The 20749-nt window shown below is 35.6% G+C and overlaps 1 protein-coding gene across 2 annotated transcripts in view; it reads right to left on the bottom strand.

Annotated features, from left to right (window-relative positions):
- EDNRA (endothelin receptor type A) overlaps positions 1-20749 on the bottom strand; it is a 53537-nt gene that overhangs the window by 16388 nt on the left and 16400 nt on the right. The window contains exon 2 of one of the 2 annotated variants that reach the window (XM_063108311.1): positions 6063-6190. The exons of the other annotated variant lie outside the window; for it this stretch is intronic. Coding sequence (XP_062964381.1) covers positions 6063-6190 — 128 coding nt within the window. The remainder of the gene's footprint in view (positions 1-6062; positions 6191-20749) is intronic. 2 annotated transcript variants of the gene reach the window in all.

Genomic DNA, 20749 nt, shown 5'->3' with positions numbered 1-20749 from the left:
TATTTTACTTTTAGCTTTATTTACTTTAAAAAATTGCTCTCCCATGTTTCTATGTAGGCATGGCACTTACGAATTTAATGGCTACATAGTATAACGAGATACTGATATATTAACTTAAATCTTTCTGCTATGTTCACATTATTTCTAGTGTTTCACAGTTGTGAATAAAACACCTATAAATGTGTTTGTACATATATATATATATTTTGTCTTTCTGAATGATTTCCCTGGATTAATAATCTTGAGTGGGCTATCTGGATCAAGGGAATGAAAAGGTAGCTCAGGTACCTTTAAAAAATTTCCACCAAGTGCTTTTCAATGAAACCTTGCCTGCAATAGGATTTATTACTTTTCCTTCAATTTTGCCACTTACATCACCTATATGGTAATGTGGCACTTCTATCTCACCTCTGCACATCTTTAGTTAACAGCAAACTCGACCATTTGTAATGGTTGTTTGTGATGTGTAGCTCTGATGTGATAGACAAACCCATTGCCGTATAGAGGTTTGGAGGCAAAATACTAGCAGGAAGAATTTTATTTTATTTTAGATGTTAACAAATGTTTATTGAATGAATGAATGGTCAATGAATTATTGTTTTATTGAAATCTTGGAATCAACACAAATAGAATATTCAGTAAAGTTTAGATGAAGGCAATTTTACAAAGCTGAAAAAGTTTCTCAATATTATGGCCCAGCTTGTAGCTCATAATATCCAAAATATAAAAATTAACCATCAACAAGAGTGAGCAAGATTTTATTTTGTCATGTTTTGTAATGACTTCCCACTCTCTTGATTTAAACTGGTTTTACACGTAAACTTCCAAGAAAGACTATTCGCAGGAAGAATTTTAGAGAGAAACCAGATGTGGTGGATTAAAAGAGAGCGGCAAATGCACTAACACTTTACTGATCAAGCTTTCAGTTGGGCTGGCCTGTGATGGCTTTGGTCAATTGAGTACAGCTAGAACGATGCTTTGCCAGTGCCAGGCCTGGCCTCTGAAAGGAGTGACAGGTTCCACATTGGAGGCCGGAACCTGCTGGAGCAAACAATGTTGAGAGGCCTGAGGCTGTATGGAAAGGGAGATGGGCTCGGCTGAGCTCAGACTTCCAGCAGTCCCTGCCAAGATGCCAGATATGTGAGTCTCGGACCCATGAGACAAGCTCAGCACCAGCTGACATCCACCAATGATCCCACCTGAAGTGACAAGCAGCGAAAAATTGTCCAAATTCCTGACCCGCAACATGGCGAGATATGATAAAATAAATGGTGGTTGTTTTAAACACTAAGTTTTGGGGTAGTTTGTTATCAAAGAGAAATGAGTAGCAAAAATAATGAATCACCTGACCTTGACAATAGAATAAAAGAATGAATAACCATGTGCAACAGGGAACAGACACCAAAACGAGATCCCAAGTTGCCCCAGCAAGCCTCTGACTTTGTTCTCTGTCCAGTTCCCAGCACTTCTCTTCTGGTTCAGCCACTACTTCTGTGTCTTCACTGTTGTTTTGCAGCAATAGAAAATCATAACACCGGGAGGATTAGAGGAAACCAAGTCCAAGTCTATATAAAAATGAGGATTTTCAGAAAAGCACCTTCATGCTATGGAACTAGATGAATCTTTGCAAATCTCATAGAGATCACATTATTTGAAATGATGGGTTGAAGAACTGACATCAGCTTTTGAGTTCAATGCATACAAAACAAAGCTGCCTTGTTCATAGATCTTTCCAACTTTTCCAGGTATCTGATTACACATCACTCTGGGAAAGTCGTTAAAAGAGTTTTTTATCGTTTTAGAGCCTTCTTCCTCAGGCGACTTTTACTACAAGTTGGATCTGTACGCAGACCTTTTTACTGGTCTCACCCCATCATCATCATCTTCTACTTTAAACATGACTATTAACTTTACAAAGAACAGCATTGAATTCTGCACCCCTGCTCCTGCTCCCTCTCTTTTCCCCCCAACAAAACTCAGAGTGGTGTATAAAACTTGTCATTTATGGCATGCAAGGATACCTATTTTAATTGTTGGTAGTAGCTGGTTATTCACATTTCATTGGGAAAAGTTCATTTATTTTAGAAGTATACTGCTTTAGCATTAAAAAAAATTATTTTACTGATAAAGCTGGATAGGAGTCAAAATGTGTTCTTAAATTTCTTCAGTATTTTTCTGAAATTCCTGCTTTAACTTTTTCTTAAGTGACTAAGGATGTAAAATTAAAAATAAATAAATAAAAGTTAGAGTTTAGGAACAATAGGTAAAAGGATTAAACTGAGGTTAATTTCCATAGTTGAAATTAACAACGAAAGCTCATCCATTCTGGTATAAGTCATATGCTTTCTCTTACCATCTGTTTATCTTATTCAGATTAAAAGCTGATAGTGAGAAGGCTCAATCTTTTCTTTGACCTCCCAGCATTCTGTAATCACTGAGTGATTAATGACATAATAAAAAAACTCTTTAGAATCGGATATATAGTTTCTCATTATTTTCCCTCAAAAACACTCTAAAATGAGAGATAATTATCATATTTTAAAAACATCATATAAATGTCATGGAGACTCTTCTTGGGCCATAATTTGATTCAGTTCATAAAATGAGATCAGGGATTCACAAATTGCAAATTGTTTTGTAACACATTCCAATTTCCCTCTTTTTACTCCTTGTTTTATTAAAAAAAACCTGATTTTCTTTTCATTTCTTTTTTTTTTTCATAGCATGTAATGCACCCAAATGAAGACTCAAAGTAAATGGTATCTTATCTTCAGGAATTAGATGTGAATGATTCATTTTCTAGTGTGAAAGCTTTTGAAATAGAAATGCCAAGTAGATTCCCTACATACAGGGTCCCAAAGCTTAGAGTCAATATCCAATGAAATGTAAAGATTGTAAAGAATGGCTCTAGAGAACAAAAAGTGATGAGTTTATTACCAAGAAAAAACCTTCTGGATCAAGGCAGATTTTTGTGGGAGTGAAATTTAAAGTGGTTCATCTCCTTGGTTTAAAATTCAGATTAAGTTTTAATGAAATAGATTCTTGGCATTCTTTTTTCTTTTTCATCTCTTTTCTTTTTTTGTTTTAAACTAAGAGTGACTCACATTTCATTTATGTACAGCTGACTGTTGTGAGGGAAGACCCAGTTCGTTTTCCTTCCTGCATGAGATGGGGAGAGGAGGTGGCATAGGTGAGGTGACCCTATACCAGAAATGGGCATCTGTGACCTAACCTGTCCCTGCTCCTCCCCAGACACTGGTAAGACTCACACTGGAGATGACTGCAGCTCAGCAAGATGATCCTCTGAGGTTCCCCCAAGGAAGAAAGAAGGGCACAACAGAGGTGGGAAGAGGAACAAGCCCTGCTCCCTGGGCCTGCAGAAGGAGTGACAGATATTTCCCCAGCTTATTGCTTTATTTCTTTGCATTCTAATTTTATGAATGTTTGATCTGAATGTTTTTAAGTTTTATCTCTTGAAATACATTTATAACTTTATTCAAAATTTCTACCATTCCTTTTAAGTTCATGGGTCTTCCTTTTCCTGAGATTAAAAATACATCAATCTGTTTTCTTCTACTACTTCATGGTTTGAGTATTAACAGGCTTGAGTAAAGTGGTTAAGAACATAGACTACCTACATTTGATTACTGGTTTCGACACTTAGCAGCCATGTGTACTTAACCTTTTTCGACCTCAGCTTTTCATTCTGTAAAATGGGGATAATTAAAGCACCTACCACAGTTAAATAAAATAATTTTTGTAAAGTATTTTTAATAGGGCCTCGTACTTACCAATACCAAAGGGTAATAACAAATGTTATTGATATATGAGGTTACTTAAGAAAGCTTGTAGAAAGATTTGTATTATCTTTTAATTGTATTTTTCCAGTAACTTTTTGAAGTATTCTCATCTGGCAGAAGACTTGGACATGCTTTCTTTCCCAGATGGCTAAACAGCACTATTTATTGATGAATCTTTCCTTTCTCCATTCTATTCAAAGTGATTTTAGCTTACATTGTGTTCTTGTGGACTCCAATGCTTATTTTTGGTTCTCCCATCAATTTGTTAGTGTGTTCATGGGTATGTACCACATTGTTTTATTAAACACTGTAGCTTTATAACATTTAAAAATACCTCATAGGAAGAATACATATGTAGAACACACTTTTTTTTCAAAATGTCATAATTACAGTCATCCTTCCACATCTGCAGTTCTGCATCGAGCCAACATTGGAATGAAAATATTTAAGAAAAAAATACAATAAAAAATAATACAATGAAGAAAACAAAGTATAACAACTATTTACATAGCATTTACATTGTGTTTGATATTATAATTAGGTTACTCATATATGCACACATGACACCATTTTATATCAGAGATTTTAGTATCTGTGGGGCTCCTGGAACTAATTCCCCATGAGTACCAAGAGAGGACTGTATTTTCTCATTTCTTTTCCTTACATGGATTTTAGAGTTATATTACAATTGAGAATTTCATTTGGACATTGCAATGAGACTACACAGCTACATCTCTAAATACATAAGTTGATAAATACAGGAAAAATTATACTTGTTTTAGCAATGTAATTGATACAATTTTAAGCCTTTAATTTTTAGATAATAAAACATTTTGGATGAAAGAAGAAATAATGTTGTCGGGATGCTGGGAATGGGAACATTAGAGTGAGTGAGAATTTACTAGTGAATCACATCCAGATTATAAATGCTCACTCAACTTTTTAAGGAAATGGCCACAAGTACCACAATCTACTATTTAGTCAAGTAGAAATTACAAACAGACCACCTATAGTCAGTGTTTTTAAGCAGCAGCCCTTAGCATCTGAGATGATGTACAAGTGACCTAAATAGACATTAGGTTTTCCTACAAAACACTGAGAATCCTACTTATAGATGATGAGATTATTTCTGATCTTTGTGTTTACTATTTTACCGGGAATATTTTCATCAACAATATTACTGCATTTTAAACTACTAATGGAATTATTTTTTGTGTTTTAATTTCAGCAATAAATTCATTTTTAAATAACAATAGTAAACTTATTTGTGTTTCACAGTTATTATAGTCATAAATTTATAGCAAGGATATCATTAGAATTTTTAACTACCAATTAGTGAACATTTTTATGTTTTAACAATAACAAAATTAATTATAAATGAAAAATAAAAGGATATCTGTAAATACTTAAATGTTTTTGAAGATAGTGGGCCTTTTATTACTATGATGATGGGACAGGTTCTCTGATAAAGTGATTGTCAGGATATGAGTAAGAAAAAAATGGAAACCTCTTCCAAATTGGATGTAAGCCAATTAAATAGGATATTGCACACCAATTGCATAAGATTATAAATATAAAAGAGCACCACAGAATATGTTATAAAGTCCCAAATTTCATTCTTTATAATTCCTGCTATGAAAATTAGAAGGCGATGAAAATACCATCTAGAAATCCAGAGAATTCAGAAGGGCTTCTTTACAGAATTCTTCATGGTCATGTGTGAGGAGGATTCTGGAAAGACTTAGAAATACTTGATGGATTTTTCAAAATTAGATAAATGCATCTGTTGTTGACCTCCTTTTTAAAATTATGAAACATTTCATGCATTCAAGAAAGCATGGAGAAGAAGGTAACAATATTGATTACTCATCACTTAAGTAATCAAGCACTACAAGTATAATCGAACAGTATCTTTACTCTTCAGGTGATAAATTTACCAGTTGAAAATACAGGATTTGCATGTCCAAAGTCTCCTTTTTATAACGTTTATTCCATCTAATATGTTCATTTTTCATTTGTTGCCTTAGGGGTGCCAAATGCATATTACTTGCAAAATGCTCTAGGTACATGTAGCCTGAGTCAAAGATGGCTATTTAATAATCAGTAAATGTGTAAGACAATTCCACAGTAAAGACAAAACTGTTAATGTTTAAATTCACTTGAAACTGATTAACAAGTGTCCTGGGCACCAATTGTCTTGGCGTTTCTTTTTTGAGAAAAATGATTTTCCAAACCCCCCAAAAGAGCAGAGGGACATGTTACCTGTCGACGCTAAGAGCACAGAGATTGAGGACGGTGATCCCCACTGAGGACTTCTGCAAAAAGGGGAACAGCTTGCAAAGAAATACGCCAAAGTCATTGTGATCAAAAGGCCAGTGCCCAGCCAGGAGCTGAAAAAAGGAGACAGGGTGGTAAGAAATGGTAGAACTGACATAGAATACATAGGCACTTACATTTCTAGTTATGTGCCCCAGCTTCTAAATGTTATTATTCATTGCGCTTTCCAGTTACACTGTAGCAACAGAGTATTACTAATTGTTACTTTGTCTTTCATAGTTTAAAGCCTCAGCAATTTTTGCTCTGGAAAGATATGGAGAACATAATAATATATATTATCATATATTATAATTATTTATATATTATATATTAAATGAATATTTTATAATTAATTATAATATATAATATGATATATTTAATATATCAATACACTATACTATAATACTATAAACTATACAATATATATTTCATATATAATATAATAACAAAACAGATAAATCTGTGATCTCCTATGAAGTAGTCACACTGCCTACTTTTCAAAGGGGAGCAAAAGTTTGGGGTTTGAGGTGACGTCTTAACTGAGAAGCAGGCAGTGGTTTCTTATCAGTCCTTACTAAACCATGAGTAAAGCAAGTCATTTCAGCTAGTGGCATTGGAAGATTATATTATCCCGGGACAAGTAGCCAAAACAATGAATCAGAGGTTATGTAGAATACTGGAAATTGGTCAACAGACACAAAGAATGATTGCGTATTACGATGATGAATAAGCTAACTATACTGATCTAACTACCACACATTCTACACAATTATTGAAAATCAACGTTGTACCCCACATGTATGTATAATAAAAAAAAAGAAAATAATAAAATAAAATTTCAAACATTAAAAAAAGGAAAAATGAAGTGGTTTAATAGGTATTGATTTCGCCAGCTGGTTAACACCTAAAGCCACTTTGAATTTACCTTTTCCTTGGTGCTTAAAAGGTTGACTGTGCTTCAGTAGATGTAGTGTATGTGGCTTTTCTCTGTTTCAACTCAAACTTCCTCTTATCATACAGAAAAATGTGGTTACAATGACCTGTTTGTAGCATTTGCAGGGAAATATGATATCCCATGTTGACAGTTTGAAATCTTGATTTCAAGGCAAGGGTGGACACCCTCTAGTGGCTGTGGTAAGTAGCAGTAACACGACAGCTAACAGAGTCCCTGTGAGTGGCTGATACTTGTCTAACTAGAGATTTCACTATGAGCATGGGCTAAATAGCAGCTCAGCTACCCTAAAAGGGGAAGGAAGTCTCTGCCAAACATATGATGGCTTTTCAAGAGTAAAAATGGTATTGATTTCCTTTCTAATTTTTGCTTAGTGACTCAGAACTTGAGCTTACTTCACTCAATGGCAAACAGTAGCCTACTAACTTGACATATCTACCTTTTCTTCTTCTTTTTTTGCAAAGTGTATTTTGCCATAGTAACTCAAAGTTGAGCTTTGAATTTCTGTTCTACCATTTCTAAAAGATTATTTGAAGTTTAATTTCATGGTCATTGTGGTCATTGACATGAGTCCCGTGAGAGAGGCTGGGAAACCAGTACCTTATAGACACAAAATCAGAAATTATGCATTTTGAGAATTTAGTAACATAGGGCAATCTATCATTCTATTGTTATGACTAAGACTCTATATGACTTAATTTCAGAGGTTTTAACTTTTTAGTTTTCAAACTTGTTTCCTTTTCTTTTAAATAGTTACCTAAAAGGACCCCTCCTTCAATTCAATCCTGCCTCTGGTCTTTTCTTCATCTCACTATGACCAGTCTTGATCTAAGTCTTAGAATTTCCACATAAGCTTTTGTCCAAGGACAACCACAGAGCTCTTCACAGAAACACTGCCCTAAACTCTGACAGTTTTCATGAAGCTAACAAGTAATTATACCATTGCTGACTGCTGGTTATTATTAATGCTTGGTGCAAGTAAAGACATAAAACACTATTTCTGGAATGAATCACCCTATAAAGACAAGAAAACATGAAAACTACTTTTTGTAGAATGAGCATTTAGTATTCTGGACCAGAATTGTAATTCTCCACAAAGACCACAGACATATAATTGAAATGCATAGAAAAAGTTATGAGATATGCTTTGGAATAGTTGAACTGTTTCTGTTTGCTCATTCCTAGAGACTAAGAGGATCCTGAAATCCATGTGGATGGGTTTCTCAATTCACACATACAACAGTGAGAGAAAATAAAAGGATGTTTCTTGCTTAATAAGGGAGACTCTGAAATCCTGTGTAGGTCTAAATGACAAGTGCTAAGAAAAAAAAAAAAAAAAAGCAAATGGAATAATAAATAAAAAAATTCTCAATTATATTTTACCATTTTTCATGTTTCTTTAAACTTTTAACTAGGGTTAGGTTAGTGTTCGGTATAAAGGAAGGACAGAAAGGCAAAACATCATGGATTTGGTGGCAGCAAAAACATCATGGAATTGTCTTTTTTTGACACAAATAGGTGTGGTGGTGTTTTTCTTTTTCTTTGTTTTTCCCAGGAGTGAACATTGGTTCTTCTGGGGAAATTATAGACAAAGGAGAAGGAAAGAAATCATTGGAGGAAATTTTTAGGTATAATCACAGTGTAAACTTCCCTAACTTATATCTACTTCACTCTGAAAGTGTGCATGGATAGCTACTCTTCCAATGCTGCTGGAGGAAATTAGGCCGCTACCTGCAGGCAACTTTCTTCCTGTCTTTGCCTGTCTGGTTTAATGTGGCTTAGAGGAACTACCAATCTCATTAACTACCCAAACTCAAATAGGACCTGCCTGTTAATTTCTTTCACGGAACCAGTGTTGGAGCATTCCAACATTCAAAGTCTTCCTTCAGCTCACTCTGTTTTAGCAACAAAACATACACAAGTACAAAAGAAGGGGGCATCATGAAGGTAAACAGTAGCTAACTTGTTTTTCTCTTCTTTAGAAGAGGCATTTTGGGGCTTCTGAAAGACTGTTGGGAATGCATGCATTCTGTTAGTTACTAGCATTTAACTTTTAAAATATAATATGTAAAATGGTAAAAATTAAGCTGTGTAAAAATTTATATAATAAAAAGTAAGTCTCCCTTACAATTGAGGCCCCTAAACTCCCTGACCAAAGGCAACCACTGTTAATTGCTAAGTGCATTTTTTCCAGAAAACTTCCTATTTATATAAAAGCATATGCCTGTTTCTTAAAAAAAAAAAAACCAAGCGGGAATATATGGCAATAATACCTCTTAACAGTCTATTATAATCTCTTTTTCCTAAAGTAATTTTCTGGTAAGCAATACTACCGTCTAATTTAAAAGTTTTGATTTTTAAAAGCATGTTGATGCAACAATTTAGACTGGGATAGGAATAGATAAGTAACTGTTTAGTATAACAACTAGACCATAGTTGATTTCATTAATATTAACAAGCTACTATCAGTTCAATGAAGGAAAAGCCAAACTAGTCTGATGTCGGGCCTTAAAAACTAATGTCACCTTAAGTGACATTACAAGCGGTGCCATTATAGGCCCACAAGGGCATATTAACGTGGCAGCCTAAGACGGCGCCGGGAGGAAGTAGGGTGGGGGTGTCTGCGGGAACCTTGCCTTAGCCCTTATTGGCCAAATACGCGCTTCCGCTCTCATGAACACTGCGTGGTTGCAATAGCTAGGCATTGAGACAGGATGCATGCCCTTGACCTTTAAGCTGATAGGATTATGTAAAAAACTCCCTTCCCCATTTGCCTTTAAAAGCAAGTGCTTGTGTGATAATAAACGGGACTGCTCGACAGAACCCCCGCCGCGTCTGAGTGTCCTTTAACCTGGCTGGTTGGGGCCGGCGGTTGTGCTCACCTCTCTTCACGGCTCTCTTCCCTGTCTCCTTCCAAAGGGGACAGGAGGGAAAGAGGAATCCCAGCCGTTCGCTCGCCCACCAAAAGGAACGAGGCTAGGGCTGTTTGGGTCGGCAGGCGGCGGACCTGACAGTCTGACAAACTGACAAGTAAGATCAGTTCAAAGGGTTAATCTGGTACCTTGGAGCAGTTATAACTTATTTTTGACACAAAAGGATTTATGCTATGTAACCCTCATATTTATAACTGCCAAGGACATCTCACAGAACTTAGCACATAGTGACTCCAATTCATTAATACAGGGCAATATTTTAATATTTTGAAATGAGAGAATACCAATTTGGCCCTGAAAATACATTCACCTTGTAATTTATTTTCTATTCAAAAGTTGTTTATCTGTGTCCCAAAGTAGTATTCTCACTCTTTATGTTGAAAGAAACAATGCACATGCCATCTACTTGCCCGAGGACATGGGAGAAAATACTGTTCTCTGGGAGAGTTTAGGTTGAACAGGGTCTGCTGCAAACTCTTTGCTCAGAGATGTCTTGCTTTGGGCTGGTGAGACTATTGGGCTTCTTGAGAGCCACAGAGCAGGCACTTGGAGATGATGCATGTTCCGTGGACTAAATGCACAGCATGTTCTCCCCAAATCAACTGCAGAAAGAATCACTGAGACAACAAGGACAATTTATGCTGAGCATGGATTTTAATGAAGGATTTTTCTACACTTGAAATATAAAGTTTCTGATCACCACCTGAAAACTAAAGCACTTCTAAACCAGCACGAATTAATGTAGAAATTCTTTATTCATGTGGCTGATTTGGATTGTGTCAAAATCAACACGATAAAATTGACAGGCTGAATTTTTTAACCTGTCAAAACAGATTTACTTAAGGACTTGTACATATGATACACTGAAAAGCACCCTGTTTTTAGAATGGCTAGTTCCGAAAGCAGGATCTATCTACATCTTCCACTATATTTAGTACAAACAAAATCTCACTTGCGTGGGACCTTTTAGGTATATGCAATGTACCTGTTTATGTCAGTTGTTTTCTGGAACACACCTGACAACTAGAAAATAAGCAAAAATGTAAGGAGTCAAGTAGTTGATGTGAAATTTATGCCCTAAAACTCACGTACTTTACTCATAGGCAAGCTGCCTGAGCCTTCACAGGTTAATTTATTCTTACTTTACACCCAATGCTATAAAGCTTAGCTTTTATTTTTCTTTAACCCATTGCTCATCCAAAGCTGCTCATTAATAGGAACTCTCCCAAGTAATAGTTCCCAGTCTTGGCTATGTATTAGAATTATTTAGGGATCTCTTAAAAATCCCAGTGCCCAGGCCATGACCTGAGACCAGTGCTTGTCAACCAGGGGTAATTTTACCCCCACCCTCCACCAGGGGACACTTGACAGTGTCTGAGATATTTTTGGTCTTTACAGCTGAGGGTGTGTGTTCTACTGGCATGTAGGGGTAGAGGCTTAGGCTCCTGCTAAACATCTTGCAATGCACAAGGATAGACCCCCTAACAAATAATCATCCAGCCCAAAATGTCAATAGTGCTGAGGTTGAAAAACCCTATCCAAGACCAATTAAATCAGAATCTTTGGATTTGTGACACAAGCATCATTAGTTTTTTTTTTTTTTTTTTTTGTCTTTTTCGCCACCGGCACTCAGCCAGTGAGTGCACCGGCCATTCCTATATAGGATCCGAACCCGCGGCGGGAGCGTCACTGCGCTCCCAGCGCCGCACTCTCCCAAGTGCGCCACGGGCTCGGCCTGTGTCATTAGTTTTTAAAGCTCCCCAGGTAATTCCAATGTATAGCCAAGGCTGTAAATCATCCTCTGCAGCAGTGATTCTCAAGATTTAGCAGCATCAGAATCTCCTGGAGTTCTCATTGAAACAGATCACTGGGCTTCATTCCCAGAGTTTCTGATTCAGTAGGTCTGGGGTGGGGCCTGAGAATTTGCATTTCTAACAAGTTCCTAGGTGATGTTGATGCTGCTGGTCCATCAATCACATTTTGAGAACCACTACTTTAGAGGTACAATGGTTAGCAGAAATGACAGCTGACAGCCAAATAGTACAGGAGAAGCAGAAAAAAGTATGCAATACAGTCATAAGAAATAAAAAACCTTAATAGTTTGGGGCCATGTGGTCTGAATCCCATTAGTCTTGCACTCCAGTAATCCCTACAGGCATCAGTACATACAAGTACAGTTCAATAATAGGTGCTCTAATGTCCCGGGCCTCACCAGCTTGGCACTACAAACTCAGACAGTTCTTCCCCCATATTCAAGTTGGGTTGTAAACTTATAAGACTTAGGCTCAAGTACAAATTGAGCTGTTGCTGACTGTGTGACCTTTGGTAAGCCCCTTACCCACTGTAAGTCTCTGTTTCTGTATTAAGGGGGGGTGGTTCTCTTGCCTGCCACAATGGGACATTTGGAAAGCTCAAACAGGAATGAATGAAAGAATTCTGCAATCTGAATGTGCACCACACAAATGTTCCGTTATTTTAAATTGCTATAATTTGTAATCATAAACTTAAACGTACCATTTATGTACGACTTAATAAAAAGAAGGATTATATAAACAAATTTATCCTTTACTCATTCCAGATGTTAATATTCCCTGCTACTTAATCCCATTATTTGGACATTATTTTTGTTATTGTCATGGTATCTTAAAATGGTACAAATAAAACTAGTGGTGCATTTTTCTCTGTGCTAATTTTCCTTCCTCCCCATCCAGCGAGGGTGAGGAATTCTCTTCCTCCCCTTCGTCTCACTCCACCCATCCTAGACAGGAATGAGGGACTTATGACTACAGTCTGTACTAGTAGAAAACCTCAGAGCAAATAAAATGCCTCTTCCCCTCAGCATGAATTATCACAGGGTCACTTGGAGTTGGACATGACTGACCAGGTACCAGTCTTCAAAAGTGAGGTTCTGAGGTTTTCTTTCTTTCTGGAGGAAGGGCTGGGATGTAGTAGTTAGTACATAGTTGAATCAGTAGTAAACAAAAACATCTTTTAGGAGCACAGACTGAGATGATTATAAAGCCTGGGATGGCCACGACAGGCCTTTGATGTCTCTGGCCATTGCAAATCTCAAATCAGATACTATAAAATACATAAATCACTTTGCATGACTGAGAATGGATTTTGCCCTTCTGTTATGCTTTAATTGCTTCAGGGTAGAGGCAGAGTTTTTCATACAAATGTAGAAAAGACTGGTTTCTACCCTATCCATACACTTTTTCTTTTGAGAGGTTCTTTTTGCTTCCTGACCAGTCCAAGGATTTGGAGTGTATGACAAATGCAGAGCAGAGCAGTAACCCCATGAATGTGCTCAGCTTTGGCTCTAGGTGCCCTCAATGACCTGGGGGGATGGGGAGGCCCTTCTTTTAATTAAAGCAACTGACTTGGCATAGCAGTTAAGAGCATGGGCCCTGAACCTGGACTCCTTGGGTTGGATTGAGCCTGAGATCTGCTGTCTTCCTGACCCTGTGACTTGGCATGTTGGTTAACCTCTCTGCTTCTCAGTTTCCTCCTCTATGAAATGAAAATACTTAAGGTAACTACTTCAGAGGATTACTGTGGACAACAGAAGAGATGATCCATATAAAGGGATTAGCAGAATTATCTGGAAATGTGAACCATAACCATTGATGCCCTGTGGTTATCAATCTCTACTTTTTGTCCTATTTTGCCAATAAGATGGTGAAGAAGGAGTATCCAGGTCACCAGGTGCAGGTGGTGGCAGGCTTCACAAGCACAAAAGACCCCATTCTCAAGGAACTCACTGCCTAGAAAATAAGCAGAAACAATGGCTCCTAAAGACGCTGGTAAGCAGTACTCTGTGGGAGCTCAACAGAAGAAGGCGATATGGCTGCTCTGTCCCCTGGCATGGCTTAGATGCGTTAACTGTTGCTCACTGGAAACTGCAGATAAAAAGAGCACTTAAGCCACATGGCTGATGTGAGCAGTAAATGAATGAGTACATGCAAAGCACTTAGAACAGGGCCTGTCCCATACTAAACCCTAAATCCTAGTTCCTATAAGAGATGGATTCTGAGGAGGTGCTTCTTGCTACTTTGCACTTAGCTTGGAAAACATGGAATTGTCACTACTACTTGCTACCTACATCTTTCACAATTGGATAGTCAGTGTTTCAGTTTTTGCTGAGGTCTTAACTTTCTAGAATCTGAAATATGTAGATGTTAATAACAATCAGGTGAAGGAGAGAAAAAAGAGAAACAAAAACTTTTTAAAGCCAGAGCTCCAGAGCCATGAAGGTTTTTTTTCCTTAGAGAAAAGATTATTCACCCAAGATATGGGCTTATCATCCTGAGAGTCTCAGTCACCTGAAGGCTGGGAATCAAAAGAAATATTTCTTTTTAAAATAACTCTGCTGTAAATGCGGGGAATTGAGACTTCTACTTATTTTACACGCATAAAACCAAAGGATCATTGGATGAAGAAGAATTAAATTTTAAAGCAGAAAAATTAGATGTCCTCAATATTGTAATTGCATAGTTTAGGGCCAAATGCATGTGTCAGTACTTTAAGGTTCAATTCAAAGATTTATGAAGATTTGTGTTGGAAGGTCCGAACCCTGGCTTTTCCCAAATAGAGAAGAGACATCATATATATGTCATGAGTGGAGCCCTACTTTCTGTCATAATGAAGTGCAAGTGCAGTTAATTATAGAAAATGGGTACTCTGACCTGGACACACAATAAAGCCCAAAACCTAGTGGAAAAGCTTCATAGTTTATTTTAATAATCTATGGCGGGACATGCTAGTGCTTATTTAAAAGAAAAAGCAGGCAAAAACAAAGCAGAGCAAAACAAAATAAAACAAAGTAGCAGAGATCCCCACATCCAGATGTATGTAGTAGTCCCCAAAACTTAACAGCGATGGTGGTGATGAATAGGAAAAAGGGAAAAATCATGGCATGTTTTAAAGCATGCCGCTTATTTAGTGATTTAATGTATAAATTCTTAAGAACTTGAATTAGTTCTTTATTGTGAAGTGTGTCATGTGGTCACAATTACCTTGGGTGTAGATGGAAACAATGAGCCAACCACGATATGGCATGCAGCGTGAAGAAAATGATACCAGATGTGTGTTTTGGGGGGAAAAAAAAAGAGTACAATTGATGCTATAGCTGACATGTGATAGTAAATAAGGTTGAGGTGGTTTTGAATATTTAAAAACTGATTCAGTAGAAAATAAAACTTCACAATTATTAATAGCCAAAGCATAAAGTGAAATAGAAAGACAAACTCAGCGTTACTAGTCATGTTAAGACACTTCACATAAGAAGGATGTATATATTTTAAAATCTTTTTCAATTTTATTTTAACATTTACTATTACATATTGTTGGGTCCAGTGTGATATCTCAATACATGCACATATTGCACAATGACTCACTTAGGGTAGATAGCACTGTTTTGTACCCATTAGCAAAGTTTTAGAAGCCTTGTTGTCTTCTAGGGAAATGCTAAGTCTGGTAAGTATTAAAACCACAAAGTTCTGTTTAATGTAGAGAGAAAAGGATGGAACATACCAAAAGGGAAGTCAGAAATCCCAGCCTCCAGGTCTAGCTTGTCAAAAATCTTTGAGCCCTGGTTCTCTCCTCTGCCAAATAAGAAACGTTGGGCTAAAACTAGACTATCTTTAAATTCTCTTCCAGCTCTTAAATTATATGATTATGTTCATATCAGAACTCCAGTCTGTAACTGCTGTTTCTGAAGCTATTATTAACTGCATTTATCCCTAACCTAATCTAACTTCTATCTTTCTTTCTAGTCTGTATGATTAATTTTTTCTTAATTTCTCTTTTATTCTTCCCGTCAATGAGGGTTTTAGTCCCTTTTGCCTTTTTTTCCTTCCTAAAAGGGTTAAGGATCTCACAACTTGTGGAATCTCACAGATTGAAGCCTTCAGATTATTTATTTACCTTGAATGTATGAACAGTATTTTGTTACTGTCAAAGGAAAAGCTAAAATATATAGCAAAATTTCCCAGGGAGCTATAAGACTCATATTGTAAATCCTGACTACATATAAAATGCAGGAAAAAATATCAGTTAACTCACAATTTTAAACTTTCAGTCAAGGATCTATTATAAATAATAACGTAAAATTAAAGCTTTTTCAAAAAAGCTTTGAAAATTAGTTTGATATTAATATATCTCTTATTTACGGTCATTTGGAAATGAGATAATATTAGGCTGTACTAGTCAAGAACAATAGATTTTAGACTAGTTTTACTTTTAGTCTTGATGTTTGATACGCATTACATCTCCATTATAAACATCTTACTTATTTTTAGTGCCACTTAGAACAAAAAACATACAAATTTGAGGTCTAATGTCATTAGCCTACATTGTTACCAGGATTCTTTTCCTAAATACTTGCATACTCAGAGAGACTTCTTGTACCACTTCCTTGAATTAGGGACAATGTTCTATTTCTTTTTCATCTTTCTCAAAGGACCTGGTACATTGTTGCACATGCAGCAATTGTTTAAGGCATATTTACTGCCATGAAAATTGACCATTTATGCAAATGTTGTAAAGACAAATATGATTTCTCTTAGGTTTTTCAAATTATAGCATTTTAGACTTGGACAGGAGCTTAAAGACCATCTAGACCAGTGGTTCAGTGTTGTCTGTGGACCTCTGAGAATTCCTGAGAACCTTCCACAATTGTCTGCAAGATCAAGATAGCACTCAGAGATTATTGCATTTTTCACTGGTTGACATTTGTATTGTTGCTACAAAAGTAATGTACCTTAGCATGAATCAAGGCAGTGGCACCACACTGTATAATAGTCATTGTATTCTTTACCATCACACACTCGAAGTAAAAAAGCTGATTGTGCAAAACCAGTGGGGAGGAGTTCAGTAAGGTCAAAGGATACAAGATAAGTATACAAAAAATCAACTGCATTTCTATATTCCAGCAATGAAAAATCTAAACAAAATTAATAAAACAATTCCATTTAAAATAGTGTCAAAAAGAATAAAACACTTTAAAACAAATTTAACAAAAGAATCAATATTGTTATGACTGCAATTTTCTCCAAATTCATTTAAAGGGTCAATGCAATTCCTATCTAAATTCAAGGAAATTAATAAGTTTATCTTAAAATTTACATAAAAATGTAAAGGATCTAGAATAACCAAGAGAATTTTGAAATAAAGAACAAAGCAGAAGGACTTATAGTACCTGTTAAAAACTTACGATAAAGCTGATCAAGACAGGATCATATTGGTGTGACAATAAAACACAGATCATTGGAACAGAAAAAACATCCAGAAATAAGCCCTATATTTACTGTCAATCAAGTTTTGACAAAGGTGCCAAGGCAATTCAATGAAAAGAGTATAATCTTTCCAACAAATGGTGCCAGAACAGTTGACTTTCTTTTGGCTGTTCTGATAGGTGTATAGTGATATCTCACATGGTTTTGGCTTACATTTCCCTAATGGTTAATGATTTTGAACATCTTTTCATGTGCCTATTTGTCATCTGTACATCCTCTTCAGTAAAATTTCTGATCATGTCTTTTGCCCATTTTCTATTTGGATTATTTGATTTTTAACTGTTAAGTTTTGAATGTTTTCTCTATATTCTAAATAATAATCTTATATTGGACATGTGGTTTGCAAACATTTGCTGCTAATCTGTAGCTAGCTTATCTTTTCATCCTCTTATAGTGCCTTTTGCAGAGTAAAAGTTTTTAATTTTGATGACATCCAATTAATCAATTTTTTCTTTTATGGTTCATAATTTTGTCATCAAATCTAAGAACACTTTCCCTAGTCCTAGATTCCCAAAGATTTTCTCCCTCTTTTCCCCTAAATTTTTATACTTTATTCTTACATTTAAGACTGTAATTCTTTTTAATTTGATTTTAATTTTTAATTTTGGTGAAATATACACAACAAAATTTACCATCTCAACCACTTTTAACCATACAGTTCAGTAGTGTTAAGTATATTCACATTGTTGTACAACCAGAATACTTTTCATCGTTCAAAACTGAAACTCTATACCCATTAAACAATAACCCTTCATTACCCATCTCCCAAGCCCCTGGCAATCACCATTCTACTTTCTGTTTCTATGAATTTGTCTGCTCTAGATACCTCATATAAGTAGAATCATACAATATTTGTCTTTTTGTGACTTTCTTATTTCACTTAGCATAATGTCCTCAAGGTTAACTCATGTGGTAGCATATGTCAGAATTTCCTTCTTTTTTGAGGCTGAACAATATTCCATTGTGTATATATACTACACTTTGTTTATTCATCTGTTGATGGGCAGTTGAGTTGCTTCCAACTTTGGTCTGTTGTGGATAATGCTGCTATACACATGCGTGTACAAATATCTCTTCAAGACCCTGCTTTCAATTCTTCTGGATGTGTACCCAAAAGTAGAATGGCTGGATCATATGGTAATTCTATGTTTAATTTTTCGAGAGACCATCATACTGTTTTCCATAGCAGCTGGACCATTTACATTCCCACCAATAGTGCACAAGGGTTCCAATTTCTCCACATCCTCATCAACATTTTTTATTTTGTTTGTTTTCTTTTTTGATAGTTGCCATCTTAACGAGGGTGAGGTGATGTCTCATTGTGGTTTTGACTTGTGTTTGCCTAACCTAATGTTCAGTGATGTTGAACATCTTTTCATATGCTTGTTGACCATTTGTATATCTTTGCTGGAGAAGTGTCTATTCAAGTTCCTTGCCCATTTTTTAACATCGGGTTTTTTTTTATCATTGAGTTTTAGGAATTCTTTATATATTCTGGATATTAACCCCTTAACAGATATATAATTTGCAAATATTTTCTCCCATGTGATTCATTTTTAATTGTTTTGTATAAGGTATCAATTTTTTTTTTTTTGTCTATGGATGTTTAATTTCCCAACACCATTTGCTGAAAAAAGGCTATCCTTCTATTGAACTGCAGTTGCACCTTTGTCAAATACCAGTTAGGCATATGTGTGTGGGTCTGTTTCTGGGTTCTCTGTTCTGTTCCATTTAATTGTGTGTCTATTCCTCTGCCAATACTACTTTATCTTGATTATTATAGCTAATAGTAGATCTTGTTGGGTAAAGTGATCCCTCCCATTTTATTCTTTATTGAAAATTGTTTTAGCTCTTCTAGATCCTGTCCCTTTCCATCTGAATTTTAAAATAAACTCGTCTATGTCTACAAAAGAACCTTGCTAGAATTATGATAGAAGTTTCTTAAAATCTACAGATCAGTTTAGTATTAACACTTTTGAAACCAGCTTGATAGTTTCTTAAAAAGTTAAATATGAATTTACCACATAAGCCAGAAATTCTACTTCTAGATATCTACCCAAGAGAAATAAAGATATATGTTAACACAAAGACTTCAATGTGAATGTTCATTGCAGCATTAATCATCATAGCCCCCCAAACTGCAAATGACCCCAATATTCATCAGCTGGTAAAAGGATAAACGAATGTAGTGTATCCATACAAGGGAATACTATTTGACAATAAAAAGGAATGAATTATTGATACATGAGATAACACAGATGAACCCAAACACATTATGCTGAGTAAAAGCAGCCAAATGCAGAAGAGCACATATTGGATGATTTTGTTACTATGAAATGCACAGAAAAGTTAGGAAACAGACTAGTAACTGCCTGAGGTTGAAAGTGGGAGCAAGGATTGACTATAAACAAGAATGAGGGAACATTTTGGTAATTGAAATGTTCTAAAATTGGATTGTGGTAGTGACTGTACAACTCCCTAAATTTACTAAATACCATTGAATTGCATATTTACAATGGCATATTTTATAATCTATAAATTACACTCCAGTTAAACTGTTAAAAAAAACAGATGATGCCAACCATTCTGGTCTGACTCCATAAAACAAAACAAAGCAAAACAAAAAGTGACAGAGTAAAACTGCTGGTGCCTTAGCCTGAATCTCGGCAGTTGCACCACCTGTACAAGTAGTCGACACTTGCATTCTTCACCACCACATACATGCAAAGAAAAGGTCACTTTCCCTCAGCATATTCATGATGAAGCAATGCAATTATAAGTTTGTGATATATCTCAAGCTTGAGTACATTTCTTTTAAATATTCCGTGGGACAAAAGAATGGTTGTGATAGTAATGGATATTTTCTTTGATATTACATAATGAAATAAGTCAACATTTAGAAGTTCTATATAAATCAGTAAACCAATATTTCCTAATGACCAATGTCTGATGGTACAAAACCATGCACACATAAAATATCTATGCAAAGTACAAGAGGGACCAATAGATTTTACAGTAGTAGTGTATGAAAAGTTCATTAATGTGGCTTCAGATTGCACATTGTAACTAATTTTTAAGAAACTGCCACTAGGAGAGGTTGATGTAGCATCAAAGAACATCAACAATTATCTGAAAAGACTATTAAAATTTTCCTTCCTTTTTGAACTACGTATCTGTGTAAAGCCAGATTTTTTACAACCAAAACAACATAGTACAACAGATTGAATGCAGAAGCTAATATAAGAATTCAGCTGTCTTCTATTAAGCCAGAGATCAAAGAGATTTGTAAAAATGCAAAATAACGCCACTCTTCTCATAAATAATTTTTTTGTTTTGGGAAATATTATTTTTTTGCAAAAGTATCATTTAAGTTAACAGTTAATGGGTTTATTTTACTTTCATGTGAATTAATAAGTATGTATTTTATAAAATGCTTAGTTTTAATTTGTA

This window comes from Cynocephalus volans, chromosome 9 (assembly GCF_027409185.1).
Source record: "Cynocephalus volans isolate mCynVol1 chromosome 9, mCynVol1.pri, whole genome shotgun sequence".
Classification (NCBI taxonomy): domain Eukaryota; kingdom Metazoa; phylum Chordata; class Mammalia; order Dermoptera; family Cynocephalidae; genus Cynocephalus; species Cynocephalus volans.
This window is presented reverse-complemented; position numbering and strand designations above follow the sequence as displayed.